Source organism: Malaclemys terrapin, chromosome 4 (genome assembly GCF_027887155.1).
Source record: "Malaclemys terrapin pileata isolate rMalTer1 chromosome 4, rMalTer1.hap1, whole genome shotgun sequence".
Taxonomy (NCBI): domain Eukaryota; kingdom Metazoa; phylum Chordata; order Testudines; family Emydidae; genus Malaclemys; species Malaclemys terrapin.
Window position 1 is genome coordinate 23,985,411 of NC_071508.1, and position 16,756 is coordinate 24,002,166.

At 48.5% G+C, this 16,756-nt stretch overlaps 1 protein-coding gene across 4 annotated transcripts in view; it reads left to right on the forward strand.

The window, feature by feature from the left end:
- Window positions 1-571: 571 nt before the first annotated feature.
- Window positions 572-16,756, forward strand: part of LOC128835318 (potassium voltage-gated channel subfamily A member 3-like) — a 29,168-nt gene continuing 12,983 nt past the window's right edge. For 2 of the 4 annotated variants that reach the window (XM_054024696.1, XM_054024697.1), the window contains exon 1: window positions 572-4,157. In XM_054024696.1, the coding sequence (XP_053880671.1) occupies window positions 606-2,363 (1,758 nt within the window). In that variant the 5' untranslated portion in view covers window positions 572-605 and the 3' untranslated portion in view covers window positions 2,364-4,157. The other 2 variants (XM_054024699.1, XM_054024698.1) reach the window with 2 other exon arrangements.

Consider the following 16,756-nt stretch of genomic DNA (forward strand, 5'->3'; position numbering starts at 1 on the left):
GGCAGGTCCAGGTATTCGGGGGCAATTCGGCGGATGGTCCCTCACTTCGCCTGGGAGCGAAGGACCTCCCGCCGAATTGCTGCCGCAGATCGCGATCGTGGCTTTTTTTTTTTTTTTTTTTTGGCTGCTTGGGGCGGCCAAAACCCTGGAGCCGGCCCTGCCTCTGTGGAGCAGGCATCTCCCTAGGCTTCCCCTTCCCCGGGCTGTGCCCTGCGTGGGACGAGGCAACCAGCCCCCCTCCATGCACATCTCTTTACGCTTCTATGCCCTCCACCTGGGAGGCATCTGGGCTTCTTCTCCGGAGCAGCATTAGGGCTTCTGGCTGGGCTGCAAGGACACCTCTCCCGGGGTGCCACCTGGGCTCCCGCCGGGCTGTCCCAGCCCAACACCCCGCTCCCTCCCCGGCGCGGGGCGGTCTGTGGGCGGCCCCGGCGCGGAGTGACTGGCGCTGGGCGGCGCCCGGGCTGGGGGCGGATTTTTTGAGCCGAGCCCCGGCGCTCCTCTCTAGAGCGGCGGCTGGCGGCAGCGGCGGCGGGCGGGTCTCTCTCCCTCTCCGGCCGGGCGAGGCGGCGGCGCCCCCCCGCTGCCCTGCCCCGCTCTGCTGTATGGACGAGCACCGGAGCCTGCTGCGCTCGCCGGCCGCCTCCTCCTCCAGCAGGCATCCGCGGGGCGGCGGCAGCAGTAGCAGCCACCACAACCCGGGCTACACGGAGCCGCCGCCCCCCGAGCCCCCCCAGCCCGGCCCCGAGCAGGAGGAGGGGGAGGAAGCAGAGGAAGAGGAGGGCGGCATGACCGTGGTGGTGGGTGGGGGGGACCCCCTGCTGGAGGAGCCCCAGCACCCCCACCCGCTGCTGGCAGGGGAACGCTACGACCACCCACCGGCCCATGTCCCACTGCCCCCCGGCCACCACCCGGTGGGTGGCGGGGAGCACGAGTGCTGCGAGCGAGTGGTGATCAACATCTCGGGCCTGCGCTTCGAGACTCAGCTCAAGACCCTGGCCCAGTTCCCCCAGACCCTGCTGGGCGACCCCCGCAAGCGGATGCGCTACTTCGACCCCCTGCGCAACGAGTACTTTTTTGACCGCAACCGGCCCAGCTTCGACGCCATCCTCTATTACTACCAGTCTGGGGGCCGCATCCGGCGCCCAGTCAATGTGCCCATTGACATCTTCTCGGAGGAGATCCGCTTCTATCAGCTGGGCGAGGAGGCTATGGAGAAGTTCCGTGAGGACGAGGGCTTCATCCGCGAGGAGCAGAGGCCCCTGCCCGACAAGGAGTTCCAGCGCCAGGTGTGGCTCCTCTTTGAATACCCGGAGAGCTCCGGGCCGGCCAGAGGCATCGCCATTGTCTCGGTCCTTGTCATCCTCATCTCTATCGTCATTTTCTGCCTGGAGACCCTGCCTGAGTTCAGGGACGATCGTGACTATGAGGGGACGGGGGGGACCTTTGGCACAAGCAGCGGCCCCTTGGCGATGGATGTCTTCACCAACTCCTCCTCCGCGGCTGTCTCAATGGTATCGTCCTTCACCGACCCCTTCTTCGTGGTGGAGACACTGTGCATCATCTGGTTCTCTTTTGAGTTGCTTGTCCGCTTCTTTGCCTGCCCCAGCAAGGCCACTTTCTCCAAGAACATCATGAACATCATTGATATTGTGGCCATCATCCCCTACTTCATCACCTTGGGCACGGAACTGGCTGAGAGGCAGGGGAACGGCCAGCAAGCCATGTCCCTGGCCATCCTCAGGGTCATTCGGCTGGTCAGGGTCTTTCGTATTTTCAAGCTCTCACGACACTCCAAAGGGCTGCAGATCCTGGGGCAGACCCTCAAGGCCAGCATGAGGGAGCTGGGCTTGCTTATCTTCTTCCTCTTCATTGGAGTCATCCTCTTCTCCAGCGCTGTCTACTTCGCAGAGGCAGATGACCCCACCTCAGGCTTCAGCAGCATCCCCGATGCCTTCTGGTGGGCGGTGGTGACCATGACCACGGTGGGCTATGGGGACATGCACCCAATCACTATTGGGGGCAAAATTGTGGGGTCCCTCTGTGCCATTGCTGGGGTGTTGACCATTGCCCTTCCCGTGCCTGTGATAGTCTCCAATTTCAACTACTTCTACCACCGGGAGACTGAAGGCGAGGAGCAAGCCCAATATCTGCACGTAGGGAGCTGCCAGCACCTCTCCTCTACGGAGGAGTTGAGGAAGGCACGTAGCAATTCCACCCTGAGCAAGTCGGAGTACATGGTGATAGAGGAGGGAGGCATCAACAACACTGCATTCAAACAGGCTGCCTTTAAGACGGGCAACTGCACAGCTACAAACAATCCCAATTGTGTGAACATCAAAAAGATCTTCACTGATGTTTAAAAAAAAAAAGCCTCTGAGGAAATGTTGAAATAATAATAATAATGCAAAGTGACCATGTAATCAGTATTGTCTGGAACATGCATCATCATTGGTCTGTGTGCGCCCTTGTCCAACACCTATATTTTTTAGATCATTCCTTTTAAAGAACAAGGAAGAGGATTACAAAATAATCAGAAGATAAGAGGATGGGGGTGTTTGCGGAAAGAAAGATCAGAGGACAAAAAAGAAGAACACGCTCCCCGTTGAAACAGGTGTTTTTTCTGCAACACGTTGCAGGGCTGCTTTGTGGGTTTTTTTTGTGGGCAGCCGGCCTCTTTTCTCGTTTTTGCAAAGAGTCGCTGTGTAGCCGGTTTCCCTTCCGATCACGCACACACGCACTTGTTGGACTGAAAACCGTGAGTTGGAAGGGAAGAAAATATTATATTGCAGAGCCTGTTGGCGGGCAAGGGGAGGGCATAACCATTTAATTTTGCAAAGCATCTCTGCTACCACATTGTTAAATGATGCTTAATACTGAACGTGTGGTATATGTCCTTTATGGGCACATCTTTGATTTCTTTTCTTCCCCAGCCAGATCATCTATGAAATTCTAATCTGTTCAGAGACCCAAGTGTAATCAGTTTTGATTTAATCAGAAAAATGCCCTCCTTCTCTATTCCTAATTCCCTTCTCCCACAACTGTATGGAATTGTTTCATCCAACCCAAAATTCCTGGCTGCACGGTGTGTATGGGGAAATGTTCTTCCCATGTGGAAAGGTTTAACAATTGACTAACTGAACAGCATCCTGAGCGTTTGAACATCCTATCATGCAAATGCAGATTGGGGATAGTTAAGCTCCCATTAAACCAGTAATGGGCTTTTTGAAGTGACTCCAGCCTCAGACAAAACCTACCAAGAGCCTAGAAACAAAGAGTGGGGGTATTTTTGTCCATTTCCAGTGCATCTGAGATAAGCGTCTGCATCTATCACAAGAAGATTAAAGTGACAAACGCCTTCCAGCGGAAGTTACTAATTCGGACCTGAGTGATGCAGTTTCCATAGCAACCCTGGTTTCCTGGGAAACCCCAAAAGGTTGTCATGGTATCCCTTCGCCCCATCCCCCTTCATCCTGTGCTGTTTCCACAGTAACCCTTCCAGATGGTTCCAACTTCTGTGATTCCACGGAAAAGCCGCTGCCCTGGTAAACTGCACACACACATACCGAGAGTTAATCCCAGAGAGATTTAGGAGTAGAAACTAGTTATTATCCTAGATGCATGGTTCTTTAGATCTGAAACATTCCTGAAGTCCTGGTACCTACCGAATCAAGAAGCAAGATGATCATCCCTGGAATGCTGCTGCGCACATGTGCTGAATAAAACACCTGTTCATAGGCAATAAATGCAACAAACCTCCAAATTCCCCTCGCTATCAAGTTAATATCTGGGCAGTAAAATTGAAAATTGATTCTCTATATGCAAATCTATACATCTGCTCAGAAGTTCTAGAAAGGCGATCTCATCCCTGACAGAATAAACCATACTTAAACTGATGGTACGTGACCTAGATTTTTCAAAAACCTCCCTCCAACTCCAAACAGCAATTCCACTTTCAAGTGTATACGGAACTGAACAACCAGACAGGAAACTTTATAACACAAAAGGATATCAATCTTTTGACATTGGGGTATGTGGAGGGGGAGTAAGCAGAGGCCTATAAAGTGCAGGGGTGCAAAGTAACCAAAACCCTGAGGGAAAATATGCCTGCCTCATCTCATCCAAGTCAGCAGCTGCGGAACATCAGACAGAAACAGGTGAGTTATGCGCTGTGGAGAGAACAGATTATGCTTTTTAAGACATTTGTGCTTTCAGATATAGACCTCATCTTTTTGTACCAACCACAGCATCCAGCCCTCCCTTTATGAACATGTAAATGAGCTAAAGTGCAATAATCTTTTCCATAAGAGCCCCCTGACTTTTTTCCCTCCAGCTAACTGTATGGTCTTATTTAATTTTGATTTTTCATATCATTTGATTTCAATAATATGTATTTAGTTTAAATAGCACTACACATACTCATTCTGCAGCGAAGCATCAATACAGTTTGTGGCTTTGATCACCAATATTATGCTAAAATTACAATTTTCACAATGGTTTAGTTCACTTGGTCTCAGATCCCTTTTAAAAAGAAAATCCAATGACAACCCATTCCTCCCTGTAAAGATGCAACCTTGGTGTCAGCAGTAAGGGCCTGATTAAGATGCGCTTAAGTCCCATTGAAGGTAAGGGCTTTGCTGAATATGGATGGGTTTAAGCTTAAGTGTTTTGCTGAATTGGAGGAATTTGTCTTATTTACAGCAAAATAATGTAGAAAGGAATGGGACTGGGCAGGTTATTATAGGCAAATAATTATCTGATTTTAATTATAAGCTCAGAGTTTTCTTAAATTTATAATATGGTTTTATTCTTTATAAAATTCTTGGCTCTATTGAACTCAACAGAGTTTCACCATTGACTTCAGAGGAGCAAGGATTTCACTCATGATTTATATGTGATATTCTGTTCTGATCTTATTTAAATGTACCCCTTTGCCTCCATCTTCTTTTTAGCTCTCCCCTCTTTCAATTAATAAAACCTTTGAGAAAATTCATTAGGCCAGATCAGCTAGTGTAAATTGACATAAATTCACTAGAGCTCCATCAGTTTACAGCAGCTCAGAATCTGGTCAATTAATGATTATGCAATGGTCAGATATTATGGTGAGGGGAGCTATAGTTGTAGCTAGATAGATGTGAGTGCCCCTTTCTTGCCAGTTTTGTTTTAGGGGTGGGAGGATGATATACAGAAATTTGATCCTCCATATTTTTCTTTCCATACTTTCATGAACACTTTTGTCATTCGTCCAAGCACAAGTTGTTTGTCCATCAGTTGTCTATATAACTCCTTAACATGCCTTTTACATTTGTGTACCTGTACTTAAGTGTGATTTCAAAGACAGCAAATCCTCACTTTGATAAAACCATATGCAAATTTTCTCACAGAGGGAGAACATTCAGTGTTCCTCATTTTCTATTGAGGATATAAGACTTTTTTGGACGTGTTTTTGAAATGTTAATCACAATTAAAGATTTTATTCACCTGGATTACAGTGGGAAAGCAGTGGAAATACTGTCCGCTTGACTTCCACTCAGAGCACAATAGATTTCCAGATGAATTCTGTGTTTGAATTCTTCTAGTGTCAACATGTTTGGATATGTGGGGGAGACATCTTATAAGCCCAAATATGGCACTTTGGAATCATTTTAAAAAAAAAAGCACACCTGTGTGCATATAATGTGCAGTGAGGTGTAACTAATAATTTTGGATTTGCACGACCACTTCTTACCACATTTGGGGAGGGGGGGGGGGCGGGAAGGTGACCAAATAATTGGAAAAAATTATGTTTTTGTCCAAAAAAGGTGATGTCCATAAGAGAGCTTGAAAAAAAAATCCAGTGAATAGGCTGCAATAAAAGAGCCCATTCCCCAAATATAGCATATGGTACAGCTGACAAAGCATGTCTGACAGCCACCAAAAATCGCTGCTGCTCTCTTCTTTACAAATGTAAACCGTGTAGACAAAATATTGAAAGCAGAGAGGTGGGAGGAGAATGGGGAAAAGTGGAAATTCCATCGCTGGCTACCTGCTCTTGTCTCCACTTCATAGCAGTGAGTTTAGCTTGGTCAGTATCAGGTACCGTATCTCTGCACAGTTGTGCAGTCTGAAGGTTACGCTTTCATTAGCTTTTCCAGACGGAAAATCTCGAGACCTTTCCTGTAGAGATCGGGGAGACTGTTGCTCCCAGTGATGAAGGACTGTTCTCTCTGCAGCCTGCTAGCGCTCTGTAATGCATTTTATCTCCCATCTTGCCATGTGCCTAGTGGATCTCTCAGGACTCTGACAGTCATTTTTGAGATAAAGATCGGCACTTTGCAGCACGTCAGACTAGAATGTTTTTAACATGCTTAGAAGGGGCAGTGTTAGAAGATTAGTATTATCTCTTCTGCTGCAGGTAAATTGTCTAGCAGTTTATGGACAAACCTTCCCTAGCAGCGGTTGTCTAGTGTTATACACCATTATATTTAACGGAGGAAACATGAATAAAACTTCCCGGTTGACATTGTATGTGTACAGACGTCAAGCAGTTCAAAGCTAGGATTTCTGAAGCAGCTGTAACTTGGCTCATCGGTAGTACTTTTGATTGCTCTACATGATGTTAACTTGAGTGGCTATAAAATGCATAAAGCAACAAAGGGTCCTGTGGCACCTTTAAGACTAACAGAAGTATTGGGAGCATCGATACTTCTGTTAGTATTGTTAGTATTGTTGCTCCCAATACTTCTGTTAGTCTTAAAGGTGCCACAGGACCCTCTGTTGCTTTTTACAGATTCAGACTAACACAGCTACCCCTCTGATACTATAAAATGCATGTGCCTAATGGCATGGTTACCATTGTGGTGGGACCCGTAACTGAATTTTCTGGCTTCTGTGCTTTCTTGCTGCATCCCTGTCTTTCACATCTCTCATCTGGCAGCAGGAGTGACATTCACTCCCTGCATTGAAGGACAGAGAGGACAGAATAGAAATAGACCGTTCCCGCCACAAGGAACAAAACCCTGTGCCTCCTTGCTATTTGTAACCCATTGTGGCGTGGTTGTCTGGGCTTTCACAGACCTGGTCTCCCAAATACTTTTTTTTTTTTTTTTCTTTCTTCAAATTCAGAGTTCATGCAGGGCCACCACGTATCTTCAGGACATTAATGAGCCATTATAATTCTTGGCCTTCCCAAATTCTTTTGGTTTCATTGCACTTGTGTGCTGCTTATTTCCTAGACCCCATAAAGAAGGGTGTGATCCAATGCACACTGAAGTCAACGGGAACTTTTCTGGTGACCTCCGTGTGCAGGTCCCATCACGGAGAGACTGTATCAATGATACAGAGGAATTTAGAAGTCCTTTCCATATGGTAAATTGTCCCTGGGCTGCATATCAGAGGGAGTCTGCTACCAAGATGGGGTGCAAGTGTGTGTGTGTGGGGGGGGGGCGGACTGCAACCACTGATAAGGGCTCTTAAGGGAGCTTCACTTTACACCTTCCAGTTCTAGTGTAGACATGCCCTAAATTTCCTCTAGGATGGCATACAATGGGTACCACAAACAGCAGATTCCAGCCTTCACAGCAAGGGCCTTGTTGATACCTGGTGGCCCTGGTGAATTCTTCTTACCAGGTATCCAGGATCCTTGCAGGAGGAGGAAAGGGGCTGAATCTAGCAAGGCTCCCATCTATTCTGATCAGGGACAAGTTGAGGTTTCAAGTAATTATCTTAAGACTCCAGTGCCACAGTGGCTGAACCGGCAGATCCTTTGATTCTCTCCAAAGCAGTACCCTTAATTAGCCAATCCCCGAGGGAGGGGTGAGCAACGGTCTCATTCTGTGTAGGGTCATTGCCATGACTGCTAAATATTTCATGAAGACACCAAGTACTGGTCCAGAAGGTAACACTGAATTAGTAATGCTGTTCCCCTATGGGAAATCTGAGATGGTCTCTTTCTCTTTTCCACATTTCGCTGCCCTCGTCCTCAAGTTCCTTCTCCCTTTACCCACCCTCCTGTCTTCCTCCCAGAATTCCTTCCTCTCCCTCTCTTCAAACCCAAGTGCCCCACCCAACAGATATACAACTAAGTTTTGGCAACAAATCGGAAACAAAAGAGTTCCACAGCTTTTTCTCTGACATGTCTTGTGCCTGGCATCCTCCTGAGTGCTCTACCTTGTACCTACTTCTGTCTTTTTCTATTGTAAGTTCTTTGGAGCAGGGGCTCTCTATATGTTTATACAGGTCATCGCACAGTAGATCTTGATTTAGGCCCATTGGGCACAGTCCCAATACAAATAATTGATTATAAGAACAACACTGCATAACCCCGTGTGAGCGTGTGTCAGTCAGGCCTGGAATGCGTAGCTGGTCAGCTTCCTCCAGAAGAGGTAAAATTTCTCCCTGGGAAATCGTTTTAATAATACCGAGCTCCGACATAGCACTTTTCACCAGTAGATCTCAAAATGCTCTACAAAGGAGGTCAGTATTATTCTTCTCAGTTTACAGATGGGCAAACTGAGACATGGAGCAAGGCGGTGACTCTCACTGGTTCACCTAGCAGGGCAGTGGCAGAGCCAGGAATAGTACCGAGGTTTCCTGAGTCCCACTGCATGTAGTAGCATGTTCCAGTGAGTATCCGCTGGAACATGCTACTACATGCAAGGCACAGCCTCTGGTAAATTACGTACTCCTTCCCGTCATGAGAGCCAGTAAGAAGGAAAATACAAATATATTACTATCCATTTGGTATTGCGCCAGATTCTTTTCCACACTATGGGACCATAAAGGTGTCAGATCTGGCCTTCTGGACATTCCCCAGGTATAGTGCAGAGAGAGCTGGTTTTTGTGCCCTGGCAAAGGGGGCATATTAAGGATGTACCCAAGAGGACAGGGTGTGGGCAGGGTGCTGCTGTACGTCAGTGATGTCCCAGCTGGAGATGGAGTGAGCCTAGAACCTATCCTGGCCCTCAGGAGCTGCAAGCAGTTTGCTGGGTGCTGCTGAGAATCTGGGCCATTGTATTTCTGTTGCAGTATTTTAGACTCATTTTTCTAATTTAAAGAGTTTTTAAAGTGAGAAATTTTAAAGTAAAACAATGAAGGCTGTTGGTTTATTTTAAATTCTTTCCGCTATGTCCTGCTTATTTCCTAGGCAGTGGTTACCTTGGAAACAGCTGTAGGTTGGGATTGTCTGTCTTGGCTTTGATGGGCAGACTCTTTGGTGGCGAGCCTGTGTGTCAGATGCACAAATAAATACATAATAACGTAGTTGGGTAGCTTTTGCTTGTGTGAACTCGTGAAAAGAAAATAGCCCGTCTGGAATACCAGTTAGTCGAGAAGTTTTTTAGGAATTAAATTTGGACTGGTGGGTTTGTTCAGTGGAGGTGGGGAAATTGGTCTGAACCAATTTTTAAATCAGGAGTGTATTTGCCCTCCCCCCCCCAAAAAAGATCTGCTCTAGGAATTATTTTGGGGAAGTTCTGTGGCCATGTTATATAGGAGGTTAGACTAGACCAGCAGTCCCCAACTGGTCGATCACGATTGACTGGTCGATCCTAGAGGATCTCCCAGTCAATCGTTATCTCTGGTAGTGCAGTGGGGCTGCTGCTAAGGCAGACTCCCTATCCCAGTCCCACGCCGCTCCCGGAAGCGGCCAGCGCAGCCCTGCGGCCCCGGGAGCGTGGGGGCAGGGGTCTCCTTCCGCGTGCTGTTCCTGCCTGCAAGTGCCGCCCTCACAGCTCCCATTGGCCGGGAGAGCTCCAGAGGCGGTGCTTGCAGAGAGGCGCAGCAGGCGGAGCCACGTGCCTCCCGCCTACTCCAGGGGCCGCAGGGGCATGTTGACCTCTTCTGGGAGGGGTGTGGGGCCGGAGTAGGCAGGGAGCCTGACTTAACCTCGCTGTGCCCGCCGCTGACCGGGAGCCAGTATCCCATACCCACTCCTGCACCCCGAACCTGCTCCTGCACCCCAAGCCCCACCCTGAGCCCCCTCCCGGAGCCAGCACCCTGTACCCCCTCCTGCACCCCAACACTCTGCCACAGCCCGGAGCCCCCTCTTGTACCCAAACTCCCTCCTAGAGCTTGCACCCCTCATCCCCACCTGCACCCCAACGCCCTGCTCCAGGCTCAGCCCAGAGCCCTCTCTCACATTGCGAACCCCTCGGCCCAGAGCCCGCACTCCCTCCCGAACGCCAAGCCCCTGCCCCAGCCCAGTGAAAGCAAGTGATGCGGGGGGGGGGGGGGAGATGAAGTGAGTGGGGCAGGGCCTTGGGGTAGGGGCGGGGTAGATCCTGGGTTGCCCTTGGATTCAAAAAGTGATCTTGGGCGTAAAAAAGCTTGGAGACCACTGGACTAGATGATTACAGGCCTTGAAATCTCTAGCGAGATGATTATTTTTGCTTGAATCCCTTAAATAAAGTTAGCCTGATTATTAATACCAAATTAATCTGAAAACAAGATACACATAAGGTGGCGCATAATCCCGGGGCAGCTGCAGAGCTCTTTCGGAGGAATAGAGCTGGGTGACTTTTTTTTTTTTTTTTGCCAAATATGAAATTCACTGAAAAAATGCACCAACCCTCTTTGCAAATTCATCGAAAACAGTTGGAAAACCAACTCAGACATGTCAATGATTTGTTTTGACATTCCCTTTCAAAACTAGATTTTCAAAAGAAAACGTTTTGAACCACTGTTGAACACATTTCGTTTCACCCAACCGAAGTGGCTGTGGTTTTTTGTTTTGCGGAGGAAAAAAAAAATCGGTTTTGTTTCTAATCAAACAAAACTCACCTCTCCCCTCCTCTCCCTGGAGCTGTCAGTCCAGCCACAGACCTGAAAAAACAAGAATTGGTTCAGCTCTCATGGGGAAGCTGGTTGTGAGCGCTCCCTGACCTGGTCCTTGATCTCCAACCACAGCAGGAGTTTTATGGGGAAGGTGTTGGTGGCACGCTTCCCCTTTCTGTTTCAAGGAAGACTAGCTCATTACTCAGGGTATTGGGGACTGAGACAACCTACACCGTGGATTTTTGACATCTTTACCCCAATATACCTAACATTGCAAATGCATGCATCAAAGTGAAATCAGCTACACAGCATCTTTTCCCTCTTTACCCTCTGCCCTCCCTCTTAAATCAGTTGCGTCCTGTAACCAGTTAAAATTCCTTACAAATTATAGAGCCAGATCCTCAGCTGGCGTGTATCGGTGTAGCTCCATTGACTTGAATGGAGCTTGATTTATACCTTCTGGGGATCTGGCTCTCAACCAAATTCTTCTGATGGCATGAGCATCCACAGCCTAATAGAATTTGATTGACATCTCACTTGTCCGGATGAGATTGGAAGCTTGCAATGCATTCCTCCACACGCAGATGGACACCCTCCTTCATGCCATATAGCTGAATATTGCTACAGCTGTCGGTTTCTGTCTGCGGACATGGGCTCAAAAGCTTGGTTTTTGTTTAAACCCTCTCCCCTCCCCGAGATTTAAAGAATTCTAATTCATAGCATTGCCGTTGGGAAGCGGCATAAGGAGGAAGATCAACAGGAGGAAGGCAGGAATGGTTGGGCTTAGGAGATGCGGGGGGTGACTGGTTTATTTCATTTTGATATCGCAGGACGTCCCAATCCTGCCGCCCAGCAATGAGGTTTCTGCAGAGAGCAGTGACGGTGCAGGTAGAGGAGCTGGGTTCAGAGAATGGGGAGAGAGGACAGAGCAGCACTGACCCTGCCTGCCCTGGCATGTGTGTTAATGCGTGCCGTATTCAGAAATAGTTTCTGCTGGCATCAACCCAGGCGCAGGAACGCCTGGGCAGAAAATCTACCAGGGGAGGGTGCGTCACTGGGAACTACCCGCAACCGCCCCTCTGGAGGCCTACACTGGCAGGGCACCGGTCACAAAACACAAGATGCCCCCTTCCCCCACCAGAAAAACGTGAGGGAGGGCAGTTTTGGTAGTTTGCCTGCCCTTCCTTGGGGTGATATTTCCCTGGGATGCAAGGGGCCAGGCTCCTGAGACTCAGAGCACAAGCTGTGGCTCCCAGATCCAAGGGCTGGTTCTACACAGCCCCAAGCCCCGGTGTAGTTTAGATTAGAACAGCCTCAGGGCTGCTTTGATATACACCAGCTGGTTATGGCTCCCAATCAGCTGTCCATCAGCCAGGGACTGCAAGAGTGGTCTGGCTGTGCTCCCTTCCTTCCCTGGCACACCCCATGCACCAGGGGCTGTATGGGAGTAAAGGGGTCGTGTAGAAACCACTGATGCCTTTCCTGCTGGAGGAGATCAGGTAGTTTTGTTAGGGTTACCATACGTCCGGATTTTCCCGGACATGTCCGGCTTTTTGGGCCTCAAATCCCCGTCCGGGGGGAAATCCCAAAAAGCCGAACATGTCCGGGAATATAGGGAGGAGCCGGTGCTGCTGGGTGCTGGGCTGGGGGCCGGGCTGGGCGTGCTGGCCCGGGAGCCGGGGCCGGCGGTGCTGGGCTGGGGCTGGAGCCGGGAGTGCTGGGCCGGGGGCCGGGGCGCTGGGCCGGGGGCTGGGGCGCTAGGCCGGGGGCTGGGGCGCTAGGCCGGGGGCCGGCCTGGGGCCGGCACCCCAGGGCCCGAGCCGAGCCAGGCTGGAGATGCTGGGGCCGGGGCCGGCCGCCAGAGGGGGCCGGCCGCCGGAGGGAGCCGCTCAGTTGGGGCGGGGGGGGGGGGCAGACTGGGCCGCGCCTCCTCCCCCCACCCCACCCCAGCTTACCTGCTGCCTGCTTCAGGCTTCCCACGAATCAAATGTTTGCGGGAAGCAGGGGAGGGGGCGGAGTTGGGGCGGGGACTTTGGGGAAGGGTGGAGTTGGGGCGGGGGCGGGGCTGGGCTGGGCCGGGGCCCCGTGGAGTGTCCTCTTTTTGGACACTCAAAATATGGTAACCCTAAGTTTTGTGGCCCAAAGGGGCTGAAGCAGGGAGAGAATGCACTCCATACACATACATTACATACTGCAGGCTACATTCCATCGCTCTCAATTATACCAGTGTAAGCCTGCAGACACTACTCAAGTCAACAGAGCTACTCAGTTATATGTGTATCTGAGACCAGAATTTGGCCCTGAATCCATGGACTCTAAGTAGCTGCTCTTTGCTCTCCTTTTTGCAACCATTCCAATCTTTCGGGATGGGTCACAGTAGACGTATCCAGATTTCACATTTTGTACTATGCTTACTGAACAGGGAGAACGGAAATACGCTCACAACATCTACGTGAACAGCATATTCATCATATGCCCATTAAGAAAACATTCCCTCTTGCAGCCGAGGAATATGTACCTGTGCTTGTTCTTTTTATTGAAGCCATTTTAACACTGCGGCTGGTAGTACAGGGCAAAATGCAACCAACAGTGCTTTGCTGAAAAATACTGCTCATTAATTCCACGGTGACTATTTGATTAGACCTTCTATGAGCAAAATGCTGTTTTACAAGCTCCACAAGTTTCACGAATCCATCTGTGTGTCATATATCAACGCACAGGCCTTAGATTTTCATTCTGAGTAAACCCTGCAGTAACACATTGATAAACATTCCTGCATGAAAATCCCCTCGGGGCTCCATCATTCTCCCCCTGCGCGCCCCCTCCCTTTTTAAAAAATGAATTGAGACATGATCAAGTAAATTAAAACTGGTGTGGGGGAGGGATAGCTCAGTGGTTTGTGCATTGGCCTGCTCAATCCAGGGTTGTGAGTTCATCCTTGAGGGGGCCACTTAGGGATCTGGTGCAAAATCAGTAATTGGTCCTGCTAGTGAAGACAGGGGGCTGGACTCCATGACCTTTCAGGGTTCCTTCTAGTTCTAGGAGATAGGTATAAATATCTTCATATAAATATATATATATAGACTGAGATGAAGCAAGTGTTAGCTTGTCAGTCTGGTTCAGTGTGGCTAAGTTTCTCACCCACTACTGCTTTCATCCCAGGTCACAGTCTGAGTAATCCTGGTGAGATGACTACATTCATAAACTAAAATCCAAACAAACTGAAATGCACAAAGCTTGATATATATGGTTGATTTTTTTAAATAGATCATTTTTCGGAAGGCACTGCCATTCAGACATTTTTCAATGTTTTTTCTATGAGTCTGCACATGGACAGTGTATGCAGAGATGTGTGTGTGTGTGTCTGTTTATATGGATCAACATGGGGGTATACTGTAGTCCTACATTTAGGTTTCAGAGTGGTAGCTGTGTTAGTCTGTATTAGCAAAAACAATGAGGAGTCCTTGGGGCACGTTTGAGACTAACAAAGTTATTTGGGCATATGCTAACACTGACCTCCCACTTGGTAAGGCAACTCCCATCTTTTCATGTGCTGTGTATTTATACCTCTCTACTGTATTTTCCACTCCATGCATCTGATGAAGTGAGTTTTAGCCCACGAAAGCTTATGCCCAAATAAATTTGTTAGTCTCTAAGGTGCCACAAGGACTCCTCGTTGTTTCTACATTTAGTGCACCTGATGTTTGTCTGTAAGTTAATATTTGGTATTAAGGATTTTATACAGATTTGGGATTTTTTTGTGAATACAAAACAATACAAGTGCATCTGCTTGATTTGGGCAAAACAGACACAAGTGTTAGGAGTTGTCAGACCAGATCAGAGCAGGAGCTCATGTAGTATTATCTCTGACAGTGGCCAGAACCAAGTGCTGCAGAGGAAGTGCAAGAAACCCCATAGTGGAGAGTTATCGAATCGCTCTCTGGACCAGATAGAGTTTGAACAAAATCTCTGCTGATTTCCCCAAATGCCATTTTTCAAAGGACTGAAACACAAGCTAAAACAGTGTGCTTCAGACTGAACCCTTTAAGCTGATAATTATGAATATATAATGGATTGATCATTAGTGAGCCAGCTCATGGTTCTAATCTCTCAACAGATTGAACACCGGAAGTTTTGACTGTCATTTAGGAAGAAGGGAACAAATTCAATCAGCGTTGATGGATGGATGTGAAAGCCCCGTTCTGCAGCTGACTGTGTATGAGAGTGGGGCTCCATGGAGCAGCGCATCCACATACAGTCAGGTTCAGAGTCGGGACCCAGAAGATTGTAACAAAGAGCCCGCAAAGGATTCAGGCAGATTTAGTGACTGGACCCCCTAGGGGCTGTACCATTCAGCAGAATTAGAGAATAGAAATTAAACAAGGCAATGTATTTGCTGCTATTCAGATGAACAACCAGGAGCAGAACAAGGCCCAGGGTTATTGCCATAGTATGGTTCAGTGGACAGAGCACTGGATTGGGACTCAGGACATTTCGATTCTATTTTCTGTGACACTGGCCTGCTTGCTGACCTTGGGTAAGTCACATCCCATCTCTGTGCCTCAATTTCCCTATATGCAAGAGGGGGATAATGATACTGACCATCTTTGTAAGGTGCTTTGAGAGCTACAGATGAAAAGCAAAATATATGAATTATAGAGTTTAAGGACAGAAGGGACCACCAGATCATCTGGCCTGACCTCCTGCCCCAGCACCTGCACACTAAACCCAATAATCAAAATTAGACCAAGTATTACAGCCCACAGGAGAATAAACTATTTATGTGTCACAGGCAGAGAACAGGAGGGACTGAGGTGCACCAGTGCCCAAGGCCCTGCAGTGGCAGGGAACTGGTTAAGTGGGAAATACCCAGATAATTTGGCAAGTGACCCGCACCCACATGCTGTAAAGGAAGGTGAAAAAAAACCCAGGGTCACTGCCAATATGACCTGTGGGGACAGTCCTTCCCCGCCCACATATGGCCATCAGTGACCCTGAGCACTGTATTATTATTATTTACTTTAAACCTACAGGTGGGTGAACCACATGGAAGCTGGAGCTTTTATTAAACTTGCCTATTCTTTGAGGGTATTTGCAAAGCTGATTTAAGGTTCATGAACCTTTTTTCCTCCCCTGTAATTTAAACGTATGTTTAGTTTGCCAGAAGCCGGGAATGAGCAACAGGGGATGGATCACTTGATGATTACCTGTTCTGTTCATTCCCCCTGGGGTACCTGGCACTGGCCACTGTCGAAAGACAGGATATTGGGCTAGATGGACCTTTGGTCTGACCCAGTATGACCATTCTTATGTTCGTTTTTCATCACAAGGGAAATTCATTCAAAAATATTTTCCTAGCTGAAAGGGAGCCTGTGCTTTGTATTAGGTACAGAAGAACTGCCCCCAAACTCCCTGCACACCGAGAAAAGCTAGGCCGTGGCGAGTGCTTTGACTTGTTGACGGCACTGGGGTTAAACTGGGCCAAATTATTCGTGCAGTTCCATTCAAGTTGACAGGGATGCAACAGGGCAGATTTTAGCTCACTCAACCAGATCCTCACTGCTGTACTTTGGAGTAGCTCCCGTGACATCCAGCGGAGTTATACCAGTTTACACCAGCTGAGGATCTAGCCCAACGTATCTGTTTTCATTAGAATTTCTCTCTCTCGTTTTCCCTGCTCATTTCCTCCTCTGTGTCTCTGTGTTTGCTTTTCCTCCTCCAGCCTTTGCTCCATTTCTCTCTCATTTCTGAAGTGTCTATATCAAATTTTCATCCTAATTTCCCCCTCCCCCCGCACTTCTTTTATCATTCTCTCTCCAAAACAGAGCTCAAACCTAGCATTTGAGCTCAAGTTAAGTTCCCAAACCCACAGGACTGGAGCGGGTTTGCAATGAGACAAAACAACTTTGTCCATCCCTAACTTGAAACTAGCATACACATCTTCGAGGCTGTCAAGCTGGCATCTCTCGACAATGCTCAATTCACTTTGAAATATAATCTGTAC